This window comes from Orussus abietinus, unplaced genomic scaffold (assembly GCF_000612105.2).
Source record: "Orussus abietinus isolate OABI.00-Male unplaced genomic scaffold, Oabi_2.0 scaffold10, whole genome shotgun sequence".
Classification (NCBI taxonomy): Eukaryota; Metazoa; Arthropoda; class Insecta; order Hymenoptera; family Orussidae; genus Orussus; species Orussus abietinus.
Genome location: NW_019396009.1, coordinates 958947 through 983833, shown reverse-complemented (window position 1 = coordinate 983833; position 24887 = coordinate 958947). Strand labels below are relative to the sequence as shown.

General features: G+C 43.7%; 3 protein-coding genes across 5 annotated transcripts; 1 reads left to right on the top strand and 2 right to left on the bottom strand.

Moving 5' to 3' along the window:
- The first annotated feature begins 380 nt into the window (after positions 1 to 380).
- Positions 381 to 9094, top strand: LOC105699863. Its single transcript, XM_012425246.2, has 9 exons — positions 381 to 548; positions 1003 to 1212; positions 1361 to 5050; positions 5112 to 6851; positions 6997 to 7118; positions 7190 to 7447; positions 7538 to 7759; positions 7823 to 8118; positions 8252 to 9094. Exons 2-9 carry the CDS (start codon positions 1050 to 1052, stop codon positions 8316 to 8318), a joined length of 6558 nt encoding a protein of 2185 aa, XP_012280669.1. The 5' UTR covers positions 381 to 548; positions 1003 to 1049; the 3' UTR covers positions 8319 to 9094.
- A 1810-nt stretch (positions 9095 to 10904) lies between these two features.
- On the bottom strand, positions 10905 to 12503 carry LOC105699665 (MAPK/MAK/MRK overlapping kinase). Its single transcript, XM_023434384.1, has 8 exons — positions 12473 to 12503; positions 12223 to 12337; positions 12062 to 12151; positions 11881 to 11961; positions 11687 to 11807; positions 11434 to 11612; positions 11217 to 11321; positions 10905 to 11100 (listed from the first exon to the last, which is right to left on the bottom strand). Exons 1-8 carry the CDS (start codon positions 12501 to 12503, stop codon positions 10905 to 10907), a joined length of 918 nt encoding a protein of 305 aa, XP_023290152.1.
- Positions 12504 to 13202: 699 nt separating this feature from the next.
- On the bottom strand, positions 13203 to 24193 carry LOC105699817 (splicing factor, arginine/serine-rich 15). 3 transcript variants are annotated; one of them, XM_012425152.1, is made up of 15 exons: positions 24040 to 24193; positions 23308 to 23436; positions 22924 to 23215; positions 22635 to 22801; positions 22279 to 22566; positions 22034 to 22180; positions 21702 to 21952; positions 21452 to 21640; positions 21235 to 21362; positions 20906 to 21114; positions 20577 to 20754; positions 19921 to 20145; positions 19442 to 19687; positions 18002 to 19348; positions 13203 to 17799 (listed from the first exon to the last, which is right to left on the bottom strand). In XM_012425152.1, exons 1-15 carry the CDS (start codon positions 24067 to 24069, stop codon positions 16856 to 16858), a joined length of 4770 nt encoding a protein of 1589 aa, XP_012280575.1. In that variant the 5' UTR covers positions 24070 to 24193; the 3' UTR covers positions 13203 to 16855. The 3 variants fall into 3 exon arrangements, with proteins under 3 accessions (XP_012280575.1, XP_012280576.1, XP_012280577.1); XM_012425153.1 differs by having other exon boundaries at positions 19442 to 19666; XM_012425154.1 differs by having other exon boundaries at positions 21726 to 21952.
- Between the last annotated feature and the right edge of the window lie 694 nt (positions 24194 to 24887).

Below are 24887 nucleotides of genomic sequence, written 5' to 3'. Positions count from 1 at the left end.
TTTTTAAACCTAAATACGGGAAAAGAATTTCTCGCGCGCTAAAGAAACTTTAAATCCCTGTGAGGCATGCGGCGTAAATTGTCGAATAAATGAGTTCTGGTGGATAAACATACAATGGCGGGTTTACCGATGCGTTCTGGCTTATGACTGATCAACGATTGGACAAGTGTTCGTAACTACCAATCGAACTTCTCGACGGAAAAATGGCGGCGCTACCGCGGACGGACTGCCATCTAACGGAGATACTGAGAACTATTTATCTCAGACTTACCCCAATTTCATTTTCTCCATCCGAAGCATTTCACGTTCTGAAACTTTTCTGACTTCTTAGTTACCGGTTGCATTTAGCAGTTGATAGTCTTTATCGATAATTGCTCTATGTTTAGCAGAGTTTCGTTTATCTGCGTTTATCCCTCGGAATTGTAAACTGTTTTCCAGTTTCACGATTTTCGTATTTGGTACGCATTTGCCATGTATCGGGAATAGTTTTTGTTTACATGTGGGCTATCTTAAATAAGAAACCTGCGACCAGCTGAGTGTTTCTTGCAGTAAGTAATTTATTACTTCATTATACTACTGCACCAGTAGCAATTTCTTATGATGATAGAACTGAGTTTATAACGAGTACGTATTCATTTAGCCACGGAAGGCCTGTTTATTTTTGTGCTTCGGATTAATTTTTAAAATTGTTTTTATAATTGTCCGATATTACAGCAGTTAAAGCCATGTAAATGATTTGGTATCTTGTGCTTTCATGTCTAAATTTCGCATTTGACATTGTGACGTGCACGTACTGAAATTATAACACTGACAGTGTACAAATATTAAGGAACTTAACCATTTTTATTACTTATTGTCGATATAGTATAATTGAACTACTCCGAGTTTAATCGATGCTGTCACTTGACAGTTAAAAAAATTGTTGAATATACAAATGAGAATGTAAAATAAAATGTAATTGAAGCTAAGTTCAAACGTGATTGTTACAACTGATGTTTTCAGGATTATAAAACTATCAGCGTCAATGCAAAGTAAAATTTACATTTGTCATGGCATCGAACCAACAGTGGACACTTCCCAAAAAACCCACTGGAGTAAAAAAAAATTTAAAGGAACATCAACAATCAATTCTTAATGATGTCACTGAAATGTTTGGCTCCACGTTAGAGAATGATGTTATTTTGTCAGTTGTACGAAAGTGTAACTGGAAGTGTAAGAGTCCAATAATTTAGAAACAATTTCAAATTATACATCCTTCCAACTTTATTATTTATGTATTATGTAATTTATTATCGTATGGAATAAGATTCCTTTTTTGTATAAAATTAATTAATGTTTTCTCATTAAAATTTCATTCTAGTGCAATCGTCGATCGATACTTTGATAGCTTTGTCTGCGAAAGTAGAAACCTCGGGACCCAATAGCAATAAGAATTTTAACAAACCAAATACAACGCTCTCGCATCGTATAAGAAATCAATTAGATGAATCAACTGTAAATATCCGAGATGCGAATCGAACAAAGTGGGATCTATCTAATCTGAATGAGGATTTTACATTGTTTAATATGAACGACAATGAAGTGTACAGGCAACAAGAGGAATTTCGAAAATTTGAGCAACTGAAGAATGATTTGTCTCAAAAAAGACTCGAAACGAACTATGAAAATATGACGAGATTCAATTGTACAGTGAATAATAAAGTCACACCCAGCAAGTTGCAGCAATTCAAACAGAGCTGGTCAAAGTCGCCTCAATTACCTCCCACGTGTAATAATTTACAAGAAACTGTGTTGCAAGATGGTAGACAGCAAAATACCATTTTGAATAAGCCAAATGTTCACAGAAACACACCAAAACAAAATTACAATCCCGAAGTATCTCCATTTTATCCTAGCACAGACCGCATACAAAATAAACTTTATAGAAAAGGGATAGTTCCTAAGAATCTTCCTGTAAAACAAAGGAACAATAAAAGCATGGATAAGGGAATTCAAAATGCTGAAGGCAATGGGCATGTACAACCGATACCGATACCATTACCATATCAGAGAAAATTGAAGAATCGGAACGATTCCCAACTGTACAATGTATTTGACGTGGAACAAAGAAATCGAACTCAAGATTTGCCAAAACCATCTACAGACATTATCAACTCCCAACAGCTCGCTATATTTGACAGTAGCACGACTATACACAAGTCTGAGACCGAGTCGTTATGTGGTTTAAAGGTACAGTATCGAATTCATGGCCTGGAGAATAGTTCGGATGACGATGCCGATGTAGTCATCGAAGAGAAACCCTCGGATTACAATATTCTTCCACCACCAATAATTCCATCTATGTCAATCGCTCCACCCTGTCAATCGTTTGCTTCTGTCACTCGATATCCTGCCAAATGTCAGTCCCCAAAGGTACGTCCTGTATATCCACGTTTACCCCCTAAGACCCCACAAAAGAATGCATACGACCTCACCATCAACAGAATTGAAACTAACATTCGACAGGGATATAAAATTCTAATTTTGCTGAGAGGCCTGCCAGGAAGCGGCAAGTCATATCTTGCAAATAATATAGTGAGCTCTACCATTGCCGATGATCCTGCACTATATATATTTAGTTCCGATGATTACTTCATTACGCGTAACGGAGAGTATTGTTATGATTCTCTGAGACTTCATGAAGCACATATTAATAATCAAAATAAGGTACGCAATGCCATGAAAAAAGGAAGAAGCCCAGTGATAGTCGACAACACTAACACTCAATCTTGGGAGATGCATCCTTATGCAGAAATGGCTGTTAAATATGGATACATCGTGGAGGTCCTTGAACCGAATACTCCATGGTCCCAGAATCTAAACGAATTAGCGAAGAAAAATTTTCACTGTGTACCGAAGTCTAAGATCAAACAAATGCAAGAGAGGTACGAAAGGAATATAGATGGTACGAAATTATTGCAATTATTTTCCTTGCAATATTCCCTCTCGTGCATACCGCCGCAACCCAGATTGATCCCTCCTTTAAGTAATCAGCAGCAGACCGTTATCTCAGAGAATGATAAAACGAAGACCAAACGTAATCGAAGACGTAAATTTATCGACGGTACACAAACTACAGAAGTATCCGGTAACACGCCAAGCCCCGAAATCGATAAAGAGTTAAAAGAGTCACCTGTGTATAACTTTTTTGACAATGCAAAGTGGCTTGAAACTTCTCTCTCTCTACCTAGTGAATCCCAAAATTCTAAATTCAATGAGACTTCCAATTCTATGGAAATTAAGAGCTTATTTCAGGATTCACTAAAAGATGATTTTGTTAGAAATATCTTTGAAAGAGAATCTACCGCTAAGGTTGATAACGTAAGAATTTCAGAAGTGAAACCAAAGTTGAATCATACCGATGAGAGTAAATTATGTTTGTCAGATTCGACAGTGAATCAAATTTGGAAAAGTCGTTCGAGTGCTTCCCATCAAAACTTGGAAACTATTGTTTCTGAAAGAAACGGTGGCGTCTCTGGAGAAAATAACACCCAAAATAGTGGCACTGTTACAGATGAGGAAGGAATATTATCTTCGTCATTGATTTGCAAACCAACAAATGAAGACGACCACAATAGTAGCGCAAACTTGGAGATACATGACAGTGTTTTTGCTGTTGGTATTATTAATGAAGAAAAAGATAAGGTTTTTAACAAAGGGATATCAAGCCCCAATCTGGAAGCACGAGTCTGGGAAATTGAGATTAATCCTTTGCAAAAGTGCCATTTTAGTGAATTAAAAGAAGAAGACAATCTTTTAACAAAGCAAGATTTAGTAGATAGTTCAAGTAGATCTGCACATAAAATTCTAAGGCACAATCCCGAAGAAATTGATCATGCATTACTTGAAAATCTGACAGACAACGACGTCAATGAAGAAATGGCAAGTACATGTCAGCTAATACCTGCAAAGTGTTTTAACGAAATTGATCCTTCTGCAAATTCACTTTCGACAATGTTGCAACTTGAGAAAAAAGAAACGGAATCAGCTTTCTCGAGTTCAATCGATGAAGTTAAAGTAAGTGAAAATGCACTCGAAACAGTTTCCGAAAATTGTGCTCCTATCACACAATTAAATGTGACAGAAAGTACTGCATCAGTATTTGGTTTCGAGGAAGAAGGTGATCTGTTGAGTGAAATTTCTAAGGGCAGCCAGTCAATTGAAATTACTGAAAATGGTAGACCTTCCGATTCTACAGATTTTAATAATTTGGACGTGTTGCAAAAATTGGTCCTGGATGATTTTTTAAAAAATACTGACATCGACAATGAAGATACCAATGAGGAAGATAATATGAGTGTATCAAAAATAAATTCTATATTGAATAAAAATGATGACAACGAAGTAGTTTTATCATTGGGTGTCGAAGCAAATTGCGGGTCTGAAAATCATTCAAGTACCTTGCACCACAACTTAGGAGCTATCGGCTGTGAAAGAAAAAGTAGCATTACCACCATAGAAACATATGACGGTGAAAAGAACAAATCGTGTTTATCATTGAATTTGACAGTAGATCAAGATTGTGAAGATTATTCAAGCATTTTACCCCAGAACTTAGGAGCTATTGGTTCTGAAAGAAAAATGAGCGTCACAAAAATAGAAACTAATGCAAAAAATAACAGCAATATCCCAGAAGAAAAAAATACATTGTGTTTATCTGTAGGCTTAGAAACAAGGAATGAAAAAGGAGATAAAACTGACATCGTAGATACATTTGATACATTTCTTGCTATCGATATCATTAGCGATGAAGAGGACAAGGTAAAATTAGACACTCGTTCCTTGATATCCAGCTCTACTTCGGAAGATCAATTCTGGGAATTTGAAGATGATTCTGTGCAAAAATTTCCCATCAATGAAATAAATGAAAACGATAATCTATCATTGAAGCAAAATTCAGAAGATAGTCCAATTGAGGTTGAACAAGAAATATTACAGACTAGCTTTGGAGAAATTGATCACTTGGAGGATACATTGCTGATAACTCATGGAAATGACAATATTGAAAAAGGTAAGAACAAATACAAATTTATGTCTTGGGGACCTTTTAATGAAGTTCGTTTTTTTTACAGATTTAATTAAATCGAAATCACAAGACGAGGAGGAAGAAGCAGAAGCTCAGTGCTCAAGTGCAGAGAAAGAAGTTGAATCGAGTGAAATTGTAATCGATGAAAATTCTCAAAACTGTGCTCCTGTCAAAGAACCCGCCGCCACAGAAAATAGCGCGTTAACCATTGATTCGACGCTAGAAAATAATGATTTATTAAATAAAACTCCTGAAGGAATTCTGTCAATTGAACCCACAGATCGACTAACCGAAACCACTGAGGACAATGATGAGCTAACCGAACCTCTTAAAGAAGATGACTTTACTTTTGTCTTGAAGGATATTCCGGCTCAAGAAATGATGCTCTTTGATGAGTTGAAAGATCAGGCACTCGATGTTATTGAAACGACGACGTCAATCGATGACGTTGATGCCAGAGTAATTTCTCCAACGGAAGCTCGCAAATTGACCGAAGAGAAAAATAATCCATTCGATCCGTTGCACTTCTGTGACGAAGAAGGCTCCACTGCCTCCGGTTACTCTAAAAAGCCCGAATTTATCGACAACATACATGAAATTACGTGGAAAGAAGCGCCTTTCCCTGCTGGAGATGTACCTAAACTGTTATCAACAAATAACGTCTTAGAAGATAAGAAGATAATAACATCGGAGTCTTCCACGAACACTTGTTACTATGATTTTAACGTGCTCTTCGTTGGTGGTACAACGGAGTCTAGCTACAAGGTAATGGATACCTTCAACAGAAGCATCAATGAAAAATCAGTACTTGTAAGGACCGAAAAATTGCCATTAAAGTTTATGCTCGACAAAAGCTCAATGGCCAGCGAAGTGGACATCCTGAATATCGAGGAGTCCTCAGCTACCGGTAGTGATAGTGAAGTTGAAAAGTGTACTCAAGAGTTAATGGAAATGTTCCCACATGTTCCGAAAGAGTATTTAGAAGAAATTTACAAGACGTGGTGCGGTTCAGATTTTAATTGGGCGGTGGATGTTCTACTGGAAGGTGTCCCCGATGCTGCAGAGATAGAGTATTTAAAGTTGAAACCTGAGAAAGTCCCCACAGAAGAGGACACTGTTTCGACGACGAATAAAAGTTCTTCGGCCTCTTCGCAGAGTATAAACGACAATCCGTCACCTGGACACGTGCCGAGTTCGGGGTCGAGAAAGAAGAAAGACAGGAAAAAGATATCGGAGACCGAGCTGGAACTGAAGAAGGAAATCGAGGAAAAACTTAGAATCAAAGAGACTAGCTATCATCCACACATATTGAGAGTTAAACGATGGAAAAACAGAGAGACCGACATCTCTGCCGAAGAGATAGAGCGACAGGTCGCCGACAAAGAAGTTATAGAATTCGCTTCGTCAAACTTAGAGGATGAGACCTATTCTCAAGAATTCACTGCCAATTTCCAGGAAGATGGTTATCCCTACGAGCCGTTCTACGACGGTGTGGAACTCGTAGACGAGCCTCTTACCGAGGGCTTTCTCGCTAAGCAGGACGTGGACAACGAGGTGGACTGTGAAATTGATACCGAGGATACAATCGAGCTCAATTTAGGGCAAAATTGTGTAAAAATCCTGGAGACTGAGTTCGGAAATCCCGAATTTCAGTTCCCCGATGGGTTACTGCCTGTTATCCGATTGAGGAAGTCCGTAGCCCAGGAATTGTATGCACTCTGGATAGAGAGTATCCAACAACAACTGACCGCTCAGCAAGAACAGATCGACCTAATGATCGCCAAAGGTACTAATAATAAATATTTCTAATAATGTATCACATTATACCCACTTATTTTTTTAACGTCTAGGTATTCCTTAGTATAAAAGTAACTGAAACGCTTCCATAAGTGTATCTGTAATTTGCTGAATGTGTTCTTAATTCATTTTAGATGCTGAGTATGCTAAATCCCTTGAACAAGAAGAAGCCAGTGCTCTCCCTGAGGTAGTAGTTCCTAAGTTGGACGAAGTGATGGATATGGAAATGGCCCTCGCAATTTACAATAATGATCTGGTAAATATATTGAATGTAATTAAGTAACCTTTCGCGACATAATATCGATTAAAAGCTAAATTTATTTTTAGAAAGAACAAGTGAAGAGAGAAACCCCCAACGACATGGCATCGCGACTGACTCGAAAGATGTTGCACGAAATGTTCTCTGAATATAATCCGAACACGCTGAACGAAATATTAGCTGCTCATGATGGAAATTTCAAGGAAACCGTGGAAATCCTGGAAATCAGCACAGGAAAATCATTCAGTAATGCAGATGCTTTAAAAAAGCAAATGAACTTGATGGACGAAGTCAAGCAGAACACCAGTACACCTACAAACCAAAGCGTGTGTTAAAAATAACTCAACTGTTTCTTAAATGACTTTGAAATATCTTTTTGACCAGTAATAACATACATTTGAAATATTCTTTTCCAGACTGCCACGTCAACGGTGACTCCCATAATCGTCGTTAATCCGGATTTAAATTATTCGAATAATAAATCTGACAGGTTGGCATATAAATCATCCTTGCAGAAGGCGTATCTCGCAAGACAGGAAGTACTGAGACAACTGTCATTGCGCAATGAGAACTTGAATAAAGCCACACAGGCCTACCGAAAGGGAAACCCTAACGTTGCGGCGTATTATTCCGAAATGGTAATGACTTAGTAAGTCTATGACATATTTCCTCTATTAAAGTCTGTCTATATTTTCTTTTAGGCAAAACTGCATACTAAGAATATAGAGACGGCGAATGCTACTGCAGCCGCTGCTTTCTTGGCCGCTCAAGGATTCAGTTCAAACGAGGCAAACACTCTGGATTTGCATTACTTGTTCGTTCCTGAAGCCTTAGAGGCCCTGGATCAGTTTCTCGATAATCACGTGGAAATACTTAGTAAAAGCAATAAAAGATCGATAGATTTATACATTGTAACTGGCCGAGGTGCTCGAAGCAATAACGGCGTAAGCAGGATTAAGCCGGCTGTCTCCAAGCGCCTTGCTGCAAGAAAAATTCGGTAAATCATTTACGTTAATTTTCAAGTCACTATTTTAACCGACTGAAAAAAAAAAAATTATATCTTAGAAAAAAATTCACCTACAAATGATAATAGATTGAGAAAGTGACGAGCACTTCGATTTCTATTCCAGTTTTATGGATGCCAATCCAGGATGTTTGAAAGTTATCCTCAACAGAAGGAACAACACTCTGGACTGAAGTCATGGTAATGATACATTATATTATTTACAAAAATATGATATCAGTGAGGGATTTAGATCGCGAGGTCTGCCCCATTGTTCCTCAGGTTCATAATGAGTGAACGTGCTATGAGGGAATGATGATCACAATGACATTGTGAAATTACTTCATTCTAACGAGAAATTATTTTCATACGTTTTGTCCCGCCGAGGGACAAAGAGAGGCGCTCCTTAATGTCGGCGCTATTTAAGTTTCATACTTTACTTGCTAACATACTTCTTTTAGTTTTATACAAACGTCCTGTTGAAAGGATAAAATGCAAGCAATTATGGGTCTGAAACGACTACAGTAACAGAGTCTAGTAGCATCTAACTACTGCTTTCAAGTTCATTTTCAATGAATTTGATAAAGAAATCTTTATACCACTTCGTGATTTAAGGTATATCGTCAATTATACATAATACACGGCTCGATTTTTTTTTTTACGAAATACAATGTTTTAACGGACTCAATGCAATATTCGACACATTCGAAGTCGAGGATGAGGACTGTTTTTGTTACGTCCATCATTCGTTGTTTTAACGATTCATTTTGCTTCTGTGGTACGAATTTCAGAAATCGCGTATGTAATTTTCCAGGTAATATGGGAGAAAAAAGATTTTATCGTTAGTCGTTTGAATATCCTATTTTTTAGTGTACGTAGCAAGCATTGTTTCGTAGGTACGAATTCAGTGAAGGATGTCGTATTTACTGTATTATTACTTTCCTTTAAATATAGTGAAAAAAACTTAAAACTTGTATATATAGTTAATTCCGTATCGCACGATGTGCCCTTTTTTCCCGTATTTCTGTATTTATTAAGTGACCATTGAAATTATACCGATAGTTCGAGACGTAAAAAAATGTTACTAAAAAAAAGAACAATAAATTACATGGATATTTAACAAGAAATTGCGGTCGCAGATTCGGTTATCTTTACTTAAGAAAGGTCAGCTATGTAAGCACTGAAACTTTAAAAAATATGGCATATATTCGGAAATTCGAAAAAGTAATCCACGAAATTAGTCCCCCGTCTCTATTTAAAACAGGAGTTTCACTGAAATCTTTCCTGTTCTTTTCTGTTGTAAACTACTTGCGCAAAAAGCACCTCGTTATTTGAACATCTTCACTTGCAAAAATTCTCTGATATCGCTTCGGTAGATTTAAAATATACGGAGTTTGTTATCAGGTGAAATCAACGCCAAGGCGTTAATCAACGTGTATAACGTATCGCAATTTCGTCCTAAAAATATCGGTATACCCTTTACGTGTCTAACTATACTTTGGTCAGGACATCTCTTGACGAGTTCGTCTGTCGTGCACTTTCCGTGGGTTCGACTTTAATTTTTTCGGTACTGTTACGTTACCGATTACTGAATCATGTTTAGGGATCTTCTTGGCAGGACTCATGGCTACGGGTGATTTTACACACGAAGTATTTACGAGCACGGGAGTCGGCAGTTCCGATATAGTTGCCAGCTTTGTATAATTACGTTGACTGACCCGTGCAAAGGACTTTTCGTTGAAACTCTCATTTGAGAAAGTACCAATCGAGGCCAGGGCGAATCGTCGACAGTTTTGTTCAGACGAGCCCAACACTATATCTGGCAAAAATCTGAATAATAATAAAACCGCATTATTTCTAAAAATGTATCTCAAGTCGATAATTTTGTTAACTTACTTCTATTTATATTTCCATATCTTTGGAATGATAAAATCAAGTCGTACCTGCCGTGACAATTATCCTGATTTCGAAGCTTGCGTTCACAGACTATCTCCTCGTTGCATATCTTATTGTAACTGATAGCTCCGTTGAGAGCATATTGATTCGGTAAAGATTTCGAAATTCCCTTCACTGGAACACTCTTTGACTCCTGAACAGTGATACCACTTTTCTTTGGAATAATCGTCCTGTTGAATTTAATGTCCGGCAGTCTGGAACGAGATGCGTCAGCCTTCTCCGACGTGCTATCCTATTAATATTCTGTCAGGGTTAATATGCCTCGTTTGAAATCATCTCATTGAACACAAGTCATACCTCACCTTCGAGCCGACATGTTGTAATACATTAAACCCTTTCCTCGGAAATAAATTCGTCGCGTCTGTTTGTCTTTTATCCTCGATAATTATCGCATTACCATTCGTATCGGACTTGGTCATTTCAGTGGAGCTACATTTATCGAATGCAGTTGATTTTGTATTAGGACCGATTATAGCGATCCTTCGGATTTTTGACGAATCTCCTCTTTCAAGTTTCGTCTGGCGATGGCTAGAGACCTGGGGATAAAATAACCGATAACCATCGGGAGGGATAAATTACTCGAATAAGTATTACTTTAAGTTTGCGGCGACGTTCCGATGTCATGTAACTCAAGAGAACAGGATTGCGCCATTGATAAGGATCATGAATAGAGCTCGTTACCATCACGGTGTTGGACGATCTTGGAGATTCGTTTTCTCTAAGTAGAAACGTTACCTTTCTTATCCGACCTTTTTACCGTGAACTTCCGCGATATCGCGTAAAATAATTGTACCGTCGTAATGTATAAACTTCGGAGAGAGAGATCACGGCCACGCGTACCTGAGATCGTTGAAATAACGATGCTCCAAAATTCTCTTCACGTTGCTCCTGTTTTCAGGGTCGTATATTAACATGAGCTTTAAAATGTCTTTACCAGCGTCCGTGACCTGGGGGAGCAAATTATCCACTCCGGAACCTCCTCTCGTAGGGAAAAAGTACTCGCAGTTCCTAGACTTGCTCCTTGTCGCGACAAAATTAAATAGAAATGATAAATATATACATCAGTTAGTGCAGTTTCGTTCACCTTAAGATTTTTCTCCTTCGTCGGAAATATAATACGATCCAATGGGACTTACTGCCTGCGAAATTTGGCGACCAATCTGGCATGCGGGGTTCCCAGGATGGTGTGAATTTTCGTGATCTGGTCCACTTCGTTAGTTCCCGGGAAGAGAGGTTTCAAGCTGTAAAATAAAGGGGAACCACTTGATACACCATAAAACCTGTACACATGACGAGTTACCGAAAATTAAGCGCGATAAGAAATCGATCGATCGGCTTGGAAAGGCGACTGACGTTAGTAATTCATAAAAAACGCAACCGGCAGCCCAGACATCCATTTTCGGGCCGTAAAAGCCAGTTGTTAAAAGACATTCCGGCGATCGGTACCACCTCGTCGAGATGTACTCGGTGTACGGCGGTCTGCTGTAAATCCCTCGTATCGAGCCGAGATCCGCCAGCTTAACGACGTCTCCCTGAAAAGATATTAACATTTTCGTCGATATCGAGATTTACGATTTCGCTCGTCGCATTCGACCGAATACTCCACCCTCAATAGTATATTCTCCGGCTTAACGTCCCGATGGAATATCCCATGGTTGTGCAAGTGCTCCAAACCCTTGAGCAACTGGTACAGGTAGACTTTAACCGTGTGCTCTTTCAGCGTCCTCCTACCGTGGATTACAATCAGTCAGTAAATATCTCCCGAGAAATTGACACTAATCATTTGACAGGAATAAATACCCTTTCCTTGCCTTCATCAAGTCATAGAGGCTCATATCCATTAATTCGAAAATTAGCGTTACCTTGCCCGACAGCGGATCGCTAGTAAAGACTTTCTATGTAAATCTCGTGGTTTTATATCCTTAACGTCGGCCTCTATATACGTGGCGATAAATTCAGAATTTCTACCCGAGAAACTTACTAGTGCGTCTCGATCATGTACAAGATATTCGGGTGGCGAGTGATTTTCCTCATGGCGATCACTTCCGGGCTCTCCGAGATTTCGTTCACACTGCACACGGGTTTGTTGGGGGTAAGCCTCGAGAATTTGAGATAATTGCCCTCACCTCCTTTGCTACTCACTTTTGATAAGTCCTTTTCAGTCGCTTTGCCGCGTACAGGACGCCGCTTTCTCGATTCTGACATTTCAACACCTCGGAAAAGGAGCCCTCGCCTATTTTCTGCAGTATCTTGTACTCTGAAACATCGACCTCGTTTTAGTCTCTCTCTCCCTCTCCCTTCGCCGAATGATATAGGAATTAACGTGCTTTTTAAAAAGGCCGTAGACATCACGCAGGGACCTCGCTTCCGCGTCTACGTAACGCGTACAGACCATCCTTCTTCCGCGGAACCGGAAGGACCATTTCTGGACATCGGCTCGGACGAATAAATTCCCAGAGGCTTTGCGAGATCCATGAAAAGGCTTAGCCGAATTTCCCCACCATCGTTAGAAATAACCGAATACGTCCACGCGCCCGGAAACCCGGAATACACTTGTAACAATATTGCAAAGCGTGAAAAATGAAAAGGAGGTTCGACGCCTTATAACCGACGGGCTCTGACGGGACAGGAAAATAGGATTACAGGATCATAGGATCCGGTGAGATCCTCGCTACGTGACGAGATCTGGCCACGGTTACTTTTTCTTTTCTTGCCGACGCAAGTTCACTTTGTATCTATATACCCGGTGGTATCGATTCCGTAACAAGCTCAGCGCCTACGTCGGGCAGAGAGCGATGCCAAACCTCGGTCTAAGTGATCGTTCGTACTTTGTCTTTATTCTTACAATTACGAAGGTTACATGTTGCGTTCATGAATAATATCATATGCCATATAATAATTGGGAGTACAAGAGTGGCGTGTACGGCCACGGATGGTCCTAACAGGCTACTCGTATAGTAAAATAACGTTAACTCATGATTTTAATGTGGCAATACTCCTATCTCTAGTCTCTCTCTACAAAACTCGATCGTCCCGGGTCCCACTTCGACGAGATCCGGACATCCATGACCAAAGGCATCGCGCTCTCGAATATANAATTTATAAACACGCCCCGATAGGAGCGCTCCTCGATGAACGATGAACTATCGAACACGCGATAAGAGTACGTCCCTCGAGCGAGCCGCGTAAGAACTAAAGGGAACATTCATAGGGAAACCTACCGAAAAATCGAGCAACGATTACCTTCATTATAAACCTACTCGCCACTCCCTCGGGACCGTTTACCGCGAAACGATTCTACTCTCGCTAAAAGGGAAAAAAAAAGAAAAGAGAGATACAGAAACAAACGCAACGCCTGCGTTCCACCGACACATCTTTTTCCCGCTCTCCTGTTTAAGGGGATGCGAAAGTCGCATCCGAGAGAGATCGGTCGTTCGTGAAAGTTTTCCTCCAAACTGGGTGCACCGAATCCTATCAAACATTACAACATGAACACGGAGGCCACAAGGAAGGTCCTCTCATGAAATTTGTTATAAGAAATTTTAAAAATATCTATAAAGGAATTTTTAAAAAGTTGGGAATTTCATGGGTATCAGGACCTTTCTCGTGGCCCCCGTGTTCACATTGATCGTCGCATCGATCGTCTTGTACTCTTGTACCAAGGGGGTACGAGTTTTTTGAGCCGTTTTAACGGACAATTAGTCATGCACTGTTACGTAGATACCATTTAAAGGGAGCCACCCATAAGTAAGAATCAAACGAGGAAGTACGACGGACCAACGAACTAGTTAAAGAGACATAATGCCCGAAAGCACGAGAGTTCAATGCGTGGAAAGCAGTGCCTCGCACCACTCCTTGCTGCCCTCGCAAGTCCTCGTTAACACACCCTGATACGCCTAATATGCACTTATACACATGTACAATGTCCACCAGAGAAACCGTAAATACTTGAGGAATTAACCAGGCTGCCAAAAATTTCGTTCGCACGCCTGCGATTATTATATCGCGTTACCGTACAGTACTCCTCCGTATACGCCACAATTGGGACAGTTAATTGTAAGACCTTTGCAAAGCTATACGATGGCAGGGCATGTACATAGGGAATCGTTTACAGCGTGCAGGTATCGCGATTCGGAGTTTGATTACATGGTCGTTTGCTTTCTTTGGACGACTTGAGACGAAACGAGCCAGGGAGCTTCTTCGAGAACTGCGAGAGGGGTTTCCAAGTTTCGAGGGGTTGCCCCGAGAAATTCGCAAATTCGCAAATTCGCAGTTTCGTGCGGTAATGCTCGCGCCGGGTTGAAATCAAGTGCGCTCGGTACTCGTGGTAAACCGGTGTTTGATCGCCCTAGAACTTATCGTTCGAGTCCGTTACTTGCTCCCAAGGTGGAGACGCAACGCCGCGAGGGTGTCTTTTCTCGATAATACTGAAAAATGGGGTAATGCGAACGTCGCCCGAGCTCATTTCTCGGATGAGCAACATAAGTATACAACTCGTGGGGGGTACAAAAAAGCGACAGCCGAGTCTCCGAGGCCGGCAAAGAGCCACCCAGTGCACCGTCCTCCACCCTCTCCGAAGACTCGAATCCGATCTAACGTCACCGGGAAATCCTTGGACGTAGCAAGGAGAGTCGGTCCTTGGAGCACAGAGCGAGGAACCATCCCCGGAATTTTTTATTCCTCCCATCGAGTCGGAAAGTAATTCCGTCCCCTGCGAGCGAAAAGGCGTAAAATACCGTTCGGGGTTACGGGAAAAAAATGTCAAAGGAATTGACATATCTTTTTTTTCCTCCCGAAAATAGGCTCGGTACTCCAAAGTCCTCGCGGCACTTAACGCAAGTCCCCCTGGCCCTGAGACGTTTCAATGGACGTCAAGGACCTCGCGGATCACGCAGAGGATCCGGAAGATCCGCAGGGGAAGAGTCTCTACCCGGCGCTCGGTCGGGGTGAAAATCCGAGAGTTCGGGTTTACAATTGGCGGCCGATCGCCGTTACGTTGCACGTGGTACGGACATTATATGTATAACTTCTTCTCGGGGCTATCGCCGAAGAGCTCGCTCGTTTCGGAGTGGTGCGGGCCAGGCGACGATCGGGGCCGAATTCCTTCCGAATCTCCGTGTAGGTTCGTCCGACCCTCGTTCGGTCCATTAGGCCATCCTCAATCCTTCGTTTCCTCTCTCTTTCTGCCTCGGCGTCTCGGAATCTACGTCTCTCGTTTCCTTCCGCTAACCGGGTTAATGGTAATGTGAACATTGTGAGACAGTACCTTGCACTTGTCACTCAGTTTGAGCGCAAGCGCGAGTCCTCCATCGCTGCGCCGCGCGTCAACGTGCGTGCGTGAACACAGGAACCGAGATGCCCCGGATGCAATCCACCTCGCCCTCTCTTTCGATCCAAGACTTAACTATCGCCCACCGTCCGAGAGGTGGTCGCCGGCCGAGCTGGAGGGTACACCCACCTTACGGTGTATACAACCTGATTCGTATGGATTCGAAAAATGACGATTCGTTAGATGCCGCGGGAGATCGCCGCGCCACCGGCGCCCCATCTCGCGGGAGCTCGACTCACTAAACGAGCCAGATACAGGGCGTTTCCGCAGATCTTTTCGCCCCGAGATATATCCGTTACGATTCACGATACGGAGGAACGTCCGAACCTTCGCTTCTATCATGGGATTAAAACGAGACCCTGTCCAGCGACGACGGAACCCGGTTCGTTACTTAGCGATCTGAATTACGACCGGGGCTGGCTGAAAAATTGACCACGGCGAGACCGCGTTTCCCTTCCTTCTATTACTTCTGCGGAATCGTGCACTCGTTCGAACGACGGATTCGATCGGTTTCTCGAGCGTTCGCGGTATCGTCAACGATAACGGAAATACTCGAGGAGGCCGGGCTGGACGAAACACCCTGTATACGTGCGCGGATCAGCGCTCCCACAAAGCTGAAATGTGACATCCTCCGCCCGACCTTTCTCCAAAGACAACGTGTGTATAGAAAATATTTATTTCCATCCTCAGGGTTATCGGGCAACGATTCTGCACAATGGGTAGCATTCTCGCATCGTCATCGGCTAGGAAAAATATAAAAGTATGTACAATTTAATAAATTAATAACCGTAAGGACCGGGGCCAGGTACGATACCGTCGCCGTAGAGTACCTGGGCGCGTTTGATTGCAAACCAACTCTCCGCGACCTCCGTCCTTTGATAAAGCTAGAAGAGACGCGTCTCGTCTTATCCCCCTTCCATCTTTTCTAGCGAAAGAGAGAGAGACCGTCGATTCTACGAAGACTCGAGAGGCTTGCCCCTTCGAGGCCAACGCCAAAACGACTCGGAGTCCGAGTCACCTGTAAGAACGAGAACGGAGCGATCCGGTCCTGGCTCGCGAGCGAGCCTAGGTCCTGTGTTCACTATCACAGCGATGCTTGTGCAGCGGGCTCTGTTTTCGAGAGAGGGAACCCTCGCGAGGCGAACGGATAGCTACGAAGTCGGAAGGGACCTACGACCGAAGAAGAACGAGAACGCTCGACGGGACTCTCCGCCGGAAAAGGACTCGCGGCACCTCCACCACTCCCCGAGTCCAACACTCCGAGTCCGAGTTCGGACCGACTTCGCGTTCCGATTGGTCACGCCGGATCTCTATGTACACGCAAACGTCATCGTACGCGTTGCAACGTCGGGACCGTAATTTACATGATCCCCTCTCGGGGCGATCTACTTTGGTCACTGCCGAGTTAGCCGAGCGCATTCCCAGACCTCGCAGCGGTGGCTGGTCTCACTGTTCCACCGCGGGCGGCTCGCTAGGGCATTCGCCGCTGAGCTGGGTCTCTTCGACCCTGGCCTCTACGGCTGGCTCGACCGTAACGCCCGCCCCGGGCTCACTGTATCCGGCCTGTCCCGTTTCATCGAATCGATCCTCCACCTCGGCCTTCTCTACGTAGGGACGGTGCTCCTCGGGCTCATAGAATCCTCCGCCGTCCCCGTCGAGGGCCTCGGAGCCGCGGGCCTCGTGCTCCTCGCGGTCCAAATGCCCAGGTCGAATCTCGTCCATCTGCCGAGATGGCGCCTCTTGCAGGAAATCCTCGTTGCTGGGTGGTTCCGCGCCATCGAAACGACCCGTCCCGGCCTCGTTCGAGCCCTCCTCGAAGTTCCGCGGATTCTCCTCGGCTCCGTGGTTGTTCGAGTTGCTGGCATCACCGAGATCCATCGGATCCTTCGGGTTGTCCTCCGATCCCGAGGCAACCACAGACTCCTCGGCCTGATCCATTGGCGGTGGACTCGCGTTGCCCCACCGAGACTTCCGGTTGCGGTTGCGACTCTCTCGGTCCGCCACGCTGCTCTTCGGATCCGAGGTCTGTTGGACACTCTCCCGGTTTTCGTTCGACTCCTCGAACACATGGTTCTGATTCTGGTCGTCCTGCTGTACGACGGGGTCGGCCTCGTCCACGGGGTCCCAGGACTCTTCCTCCTGCGGCGGACCGTTTTCTTGGTTCCTCCAGGGACCGTCCGGTCCCATCAGCGGCGGGCCCCCAACGGGTCCGAACGGTGGCCTCATGTGAGGCCCCGGGGGTCCTGGTGGTCCCCGCGTTTCGTCGAACGGAGGGCGGAAGCCGGGCTCTCCTTCTCTGGCGTGGAACGGCAGCGGGCCTCGGGGCCCGAAGGGCCTCCTGCCGGGTCGCATGCCCCGAGGACCCATTCCTCGAGGATGGAACATGGGACCTGAAAGCACACCCACACATTGAAACCTGAGGAAGCACCGTAACGCTCGCGCTGAAAAAAATCTTTTGGAATTAACGACACTAAACAAATCGGCCATTGGTCAATTACCATGTTTACGAGTTCTACTCCTGAAACATGTATTAAATTGTAAGTGGTATCGAATGCAACACGGATTTAAGAAGCGGATAAATACAATCCATACCGTGGCCTCGCGGTCCCATTCCAGGCCCCCTCGGTCCGAATCCTTCGGGTCCCATCGGTCCCCTCGGTCCCCTTGGATCCATCATGGGGGGCCCGAATCCAGGTTCCATGGGTCCCCCGAAGAAGTCCCTTCTCCTCGGTTCGTGATCCGCCCCAGGATGTCCTCGCGGGTCGAATCCATCCTGCATCCTCGGTTCGAATCCCTCGCGAGCCCTCATGTCGAAGTCGAATCTCTCCCGGTCGAAGTCTTCCACTGGGTGTCTACCCCTGCCTTCCGCCCTCTCGAATTCCTCCCTCGAAGGGCCCAATCTATGGTCAAAGCCCTCGGGTCGAGGCCCAGCGGGCCCTCTGCCTTCGAAATCTTCCGGAAACCGGCCAGCATGCATCCGGTGATCCGGGAACTCGGCGATTGGAGGTCCTCTCGGCGGGCCAAGGGCCCCTCTGGGTCCGAAGCCTGACCTTTCCCTCTCCCCGGGTCCTCCTCTTGGCGGGAACTCCCGATGGTCCTGAAGAGCGCCCCTAAATTCCGGGCCCCGGGGTCCAAAATCTGGCCTATCGGGCGGGACCCCGGGGAACTTGGGCAGGTCCATCAGCGGTGGAGGTCCATCGTTAGGTCTGCGCACGGGAGGACCGGCTTCCTCGAAACTCCTCTCGGTCCGCTCGCTGCCGCGATCGCTTCTTTCGCTGCCGCGGACGCTCCTGTCGTCGATCGGCAGAGTACCATCGGCGAGTTGCCTCAACCGGTCCGCCAGACTTAATTTGCCCTCCTTCTTCGGAGTCCCCTCGGCCTCGGGCAGGGCACTTGGGTTCGCCAGACCCAGACCTTCCTGGTGACGCACGGCGCTGTCGCGGGTACCTTCCCGGTCGCGATCCCGCCGATCGTCCCGATCGCGTTCTCTGTCCCTGCCGTCTCGCCGTCGATCTCGGCCTCGGTCTCGACCTCGACCTCGGTCCCGGCCACGCTCGTTCCTCGAATCCAGGATGTCTCCGCGGTCGCCCCTCTCGCGGTCCAGCCGATCTCTCCGATCCCGGTTATCTCGGTCGCGGTCCCGCTCCCTTAGCTCCCGGCTGGACGGCTCGTTCTCCGCCCTGTCGATGGCGCCCTTGCCCATCGCTGCCAGGAGCTGGTCGCTCAGGTTAGGCTTGTCCTTCGGTGCCGTGCTCACGTTCTGCGGCATCGCGTCCTCCATCTCCACGTCCATATCGTCGGAGTGATGCTGGGACATTTGCATTTGCATCGGCGGCGGCGGGCCCACGCCGAAGGGCTGCCTCAACATCGGCAAGTTGGCCAAGTTCGTCTCCGTGGTCGGCGGGGGCACGCCCATCGGCGGAACGTTGTGCGGCATCCCTAAATTGTGCGACATCATGATGGATTATATCAAGCTACCTTTTCGTTAGCTCTTTGGAAAAAAAAAGGGAGTCAACTACTTTGAGAACTCACCAGTGGCATTGGGTTTATCGGAGGGTGCAGCTGGAGCTGGTAGCGGTATTTGAGTCAATAGACCAACTCCAACGCCAGCGCCGAATGGGGAATTGACCGAGGGTGTTAACATTGGCTGCATCATACCCGGTCCGAGAAGACTTTGCATGTTTGGCGGTGGAACACCGATGGGAACGTTCGGCATTAGACTATGCGGCATCGGTAGCCCCATAGGTCCGAGCATACCTGTTGCAGTTAATTCGGTTGCTATCGAGAAGGCACAATAAGCGACTTACTTTCTTTTCCTGAACTCTTATGAAAAAAGTGAGATTAAAAATCAGTATTCCCTTTGATTCTCCTTCCCTCGGTCTCGCTTTGAATTACCCGGCATAAGCGGAATTATTACTTGGAAATTAATTAATGTTATCTGGTTAGGGCTACGTACCAGGCGGAAATAGGATCCATGAACAACGATCGAACAAATGTTTGATATAACTTACGAGGTACACCTGGCATCGTGAACCCAGGCGGCATCATTTGAAGCTGCGCATTAGGAGGTGGTAATAATGCCGCAGACGTAGGCGGCCTTATCGGTGGTGGTTGGCTCGTATCGATGAGTTGTTGCGAATGTTGCTGCTGTTGATGCGGCTGAGGTTGATGTTGTAAGTTATTCGATCCTTGCATGAGATTAACCACGCCATCGGTCAGAGTCGGGATTGGAGCACCTGATGAAGATAAAGGATGCTGCAGTTGATATTGCTGCAAACCGTCTGCATGCGATTGCCGTAATTTTCCATCAACAAAAAGTGCACGTTCGAGCACCGAGAGAGCCAAGTATAGCTGCCGATCACGTTGCTTAAAACAGTGTATCATTTTTTACTGGCTTGCCACGATATGACAAACGTTTGATTCAATGACGATATTGACGTAATTTAATCAGTTTCGTGTTTTGAAACGTTACCAGTGGAAGTAACTTTTTCGGTTTGTTTTGAGCATGCTTGACCAATTAAAAGAATACATTTTAATAACTGGCTCAAATGCTCAAATGTTGCTATAGCAAGTTGGTTCAAGATACACGACTGTATTAACGCTTCCTGTATCCAGATTAAACTTGCATGCTACTGTAACTGCAATAAGCCCTACAAAAAATAAAAACCTTTCAATCTGGGGGGCAAAGTATCTTCGTCGATCATCCCTCCTTCCTCTAACAATTCCAGTTCGTGATCCGATATGTTGTTCAATTTACTCCATGGGATATAACTGACGCCCAATTCAACTTCCCAGTAGTCCTTCCATTCCTTGCCTTTGACACCTTTTCCAGGCGCCCAAGCCAACTGTAAGTTTCAGAATTAAATATCTCACGTAACCAACACCCTGAAACTTCTACCACCTTTCGACGATTTTATACATGATTATTAAATTAAAGTGCTCCACCTGATTGCAGTAATACGTAACATGATTCAAAACTTATTATTTTTAATTTACCGTAATTGCTTTTCCCTGCATTTTATGATTCTTCAATTTTGTAAGAGCTCGAAATGCATCTTGCCTTCTGTTCATACAGATAAAGGCACATCCTCTTGGAGAAATTAAGTCAATGCTGACAATATCACCAAACTCCCCAAACGTATCCGATAACTCCTCTTGGTGTACTAGCTTTGACAAGTGTCCTACCCAAAGAGTTGTGCTACATACTGTAACGATAAATATTAATATTCTTGGACATCAAATAATCAGAAAATGGATATAATCGCATTGATCATAAATATTTTGAGTTTTTAACTTATGAAAATCTCATGAACATTTATACATACCACTTAATTTATCTCTAACTATCGGAGGTAGTCCACGTTTTCGACGTTCCCTTTGCTTCTCACGCTCCTCCTCGGACAATCTTTCCCGGCTGTCATCGCGTTTCCTCTCACGGTCCCTTGAGCGTGATCTACCACAGATTTAATGAAAAAGAATCCATAATTTATTAAATTTCATTAAATTTCCATGTAATAATGAAAGTAAAATATGTGTTTTTACCTTCTGCGTCTGGACCTACTCCTCGATCGGGATTTCCTATCCCTGTCCCGATCTCTATCCCTCTCCCTATGCCTAGGGGATCTGGATCGACTGTGACGTCGATAGCGATCCGGTGATCTACTTTGCGATCTGGTAGTTTCACAATTGACTATTTCAACACTGCTACTATCACGTCTAACTGCACCGGACCTATTTCAAAATTATTAATAAATATAATTTAATTAAAGAGATTTACTTTAAGGATTATTACCCTTGATAATCCTCAGATTCTTGCCTTTCATCGACAAGTGGACTCTTCTGGTTTGAATGAGTTAATTGATTGATCGGCCTAAGGGTGGGAGGTGGTTGTGAGACGTACGGCATTGCTGGCGGATACCCAGGGGGTGGTTGACTCATGTCTTGCTGCATTAAGGCTGCAGCATTTGATCCGTATACGCCCTGTTGAGATGACTTCAAAACATCGGATGGTTTTAAGTCACATTCGGAGGCAAATGGTAAACTCTGAAAGAAATTGTTTCATTTAATAAAAGTCATACAATAGAACAGTTGGATCACAGTAGGGGAAAAGAAAAAATATCTTACAGGAACAGTTTGGGCCAGGTGTTTGTCAAACTCCTCTTCTTGTTGTTTCATTTGTTGAAGTTTGCGCATTTTCTCCTCCATCTCATGTTGGGTTACCGTTGTCCCACTTTGCATGGTTTGTTGTAATGTTTGTAGTTGCCTTAAAACCTATAAGGATCAATGTGCAAATTGTATAAATTAATGCATTATAAATAAATTAGTGTGAAGAAAATAATTTGCATAAGAACTAATGCTCGATAACGTACCTCCGGATTGGTAAGAAGAAGACCTAGGCTTTCAAGACTACCACTAGTAGAGGTTGCACTGTGCTGCGCAGCATTTGCTGCTGCTGCTGCTGCTGCCGCTGCTGTAGGCGAACTACCCGCTCCAAGATCATCGTCCTCTTCTTCTCCATAATCAAAGTCCAACAGTTTTTTATCAAATTTTACAGAAGCTTGAGATTCATTTGCTTCTTGCTTCTTTAAAAGCAGTTGCTGCAAATGTTGCAGTTGATCCAGAAATGAAACATCTACTTGATTAGTCCCAGACTGTCCCTGATTAAAAAATTAATTTATTATTTATTTTTAATAAGCATGATAAATCAATATTCTAAGATGATTACCATATTAGCTGTCTCTAATTTTGTCTGGGCTAGCCAAGCTGGATCAATTGGTTTTGACGATGAAAACAGTTTCTGATCCTTTGGAGTATTCTTTATCGCTGATGGTGGTGTTTTTGAAACTGTACTTATGTTACTTATATTATTACCAGAGGATGTATTCACTGAACCTAATTATAATTAATATGAAAAATGCGTATTAAAGCGTGATGTGTTTTGGAAAATTAGGCTATAAACTAAAAAGTATGAAACATTACTTTATAAAATATAAAAAATATAAATTTCCCCTTACCATTGCTATTTATGGGCTGTTCCTTATGTATTGGGTGATTTGGATCAGCTAAGTCGAAAAGTGGTTGAATAACTTCTGGTGGAAATACTGCATTTTTTTGCCAAAGGTTTAGTACACGTATGACTTTGCTTTTATCTTCTTGTGGGCATTTCAATAAATTTAAGAATGTGTTTTGCATATTTTTTGCAAACCTAGGTGCAAATACATCTTTCTCCATGCCAAATTGGTGCCGAGACTGCCTTACAATAGAGTCTATTACATACAGCCCAGGAACTTTGTATTCAGGCTTACACTAAAAAATAAATAAATCGGTAAGACATTTACATTTTCTATTCATGCGATGTGATTTTATTCCTCTACAGCGGTCCGAGAGTAATGACTTACTTTTTGTATGAACTTCTCCACACTTTGTACAACATGTTTATAGAATTTTATTGCCTTAATAGCTCCTCGGGTTAGTGAATTCATCTTAGCCTTCGATATTGGAGGCTTTACATCATACAAAGCGGATAACTGTGAAACGAAAAACATATGCCATTAATTCTTATACCTTCTTTTAATTCAGATATTTTAATCACACGGATACTGCAACAAACCTCTAAACATATTCCAAGTCACTTTTTCTTATAGAGGGGTCTTAAATCAAATTCAAATAACCAATACATGAGTTGATAAAATTTAGTAGGCAACGTTCGAGCGATCCGAGGCAGTGTCCATATAATAATTAATTTTCCTACCGTTACGATTAAATCAACTATTCTTCGAGATTATCGTTAAAAGCATTACACATTGCTGTAATGCTTTCACAGACTAGTCAACAATTAGAGCAATAAACTAGCCATATTTTGTTAGCGAACCAAGCGTCAGTAGTAGGTACCAAGCGTATGAATAGATGAGGGATTCGTTACCGATTATCATTGGTTTCCAGATATAAACAAATACAGCTCTCGTTAATCAATCCGTCCGTCCCAAAGAATCATTGATCAAAGAACGTGAAACGTGTAAAGGCATTCGAAAACCGATAATTATTAGTGTTTTCCTTGGAAGCACGAGGAAAGTGGGAGGGTTGCCTCCGAAGACGGGTGACCTCCAGAATAGCAATAGCGTGGTAATTACCTCCGCGTTAAACGCTTTGACGGCCTCCATTGTGAGCAGACGCAGCACCACACACGATCACTAAATTTCAAATTGTTCCATGCACCGAACCACCGTCTTTTCTACAGAGACTCGTTTTTCTCGTCATCACGCACTTTGTAGCTGGGCCATGCTATCCAAGATGGCCGCTCCTCTTCCCGGCAGGCTTTGCGCTGCGGCGTTGTGACGTCACGCCATACCCTGTCGGTATTCGGTTACCGATCGAAACGAGTCGAACTGACGAACGCGGGACAAAAATGCGTTCCTAGTCTCGCATAATCTCCAAACTAAACTTGCATTAAAATGTACAAAATCTAGGTTTCAAAACCCTAATTTATATAATTCGTAAATTTAATGAATGAAGTGGTTACAAGCTAAATAGATCTATCTGGACAATAATCAGGGTGCCAACCTAACAGAGATGAGTTGGGAGATTGCTCACGGGCAGGGTCGCGCGATCACATCGTGTGCTGCCCTCTGTTAAAATCAGAGATGAGTTGAGAGATTCACGGGAAGGATCGAACGAAGATCGACCAATCACGGTCTCTGAGTTCTTCATTTTTTCAGCCGGTTCTCCGGCTGCCCAGAGTTGTAACAGGTGGCAAGTGCATTAGCCGTCTACATCCTTCACCGGAGGTCGCACAGGACGCGGTCGCTCGATCCTTCCCGTGAATCTCCTAACTCATCTCTGAATGAAAGCATATCTTGCGCGTAAATAGTTTATGGTGACAGATCGGAGTGCACTCTGGTGCATCCATGATTTAGCCGATTAATTGTTACTTGTTCATCTTGAAGCGGGTAGTCCATCTTGTATTCTTGTGCACAGGGGG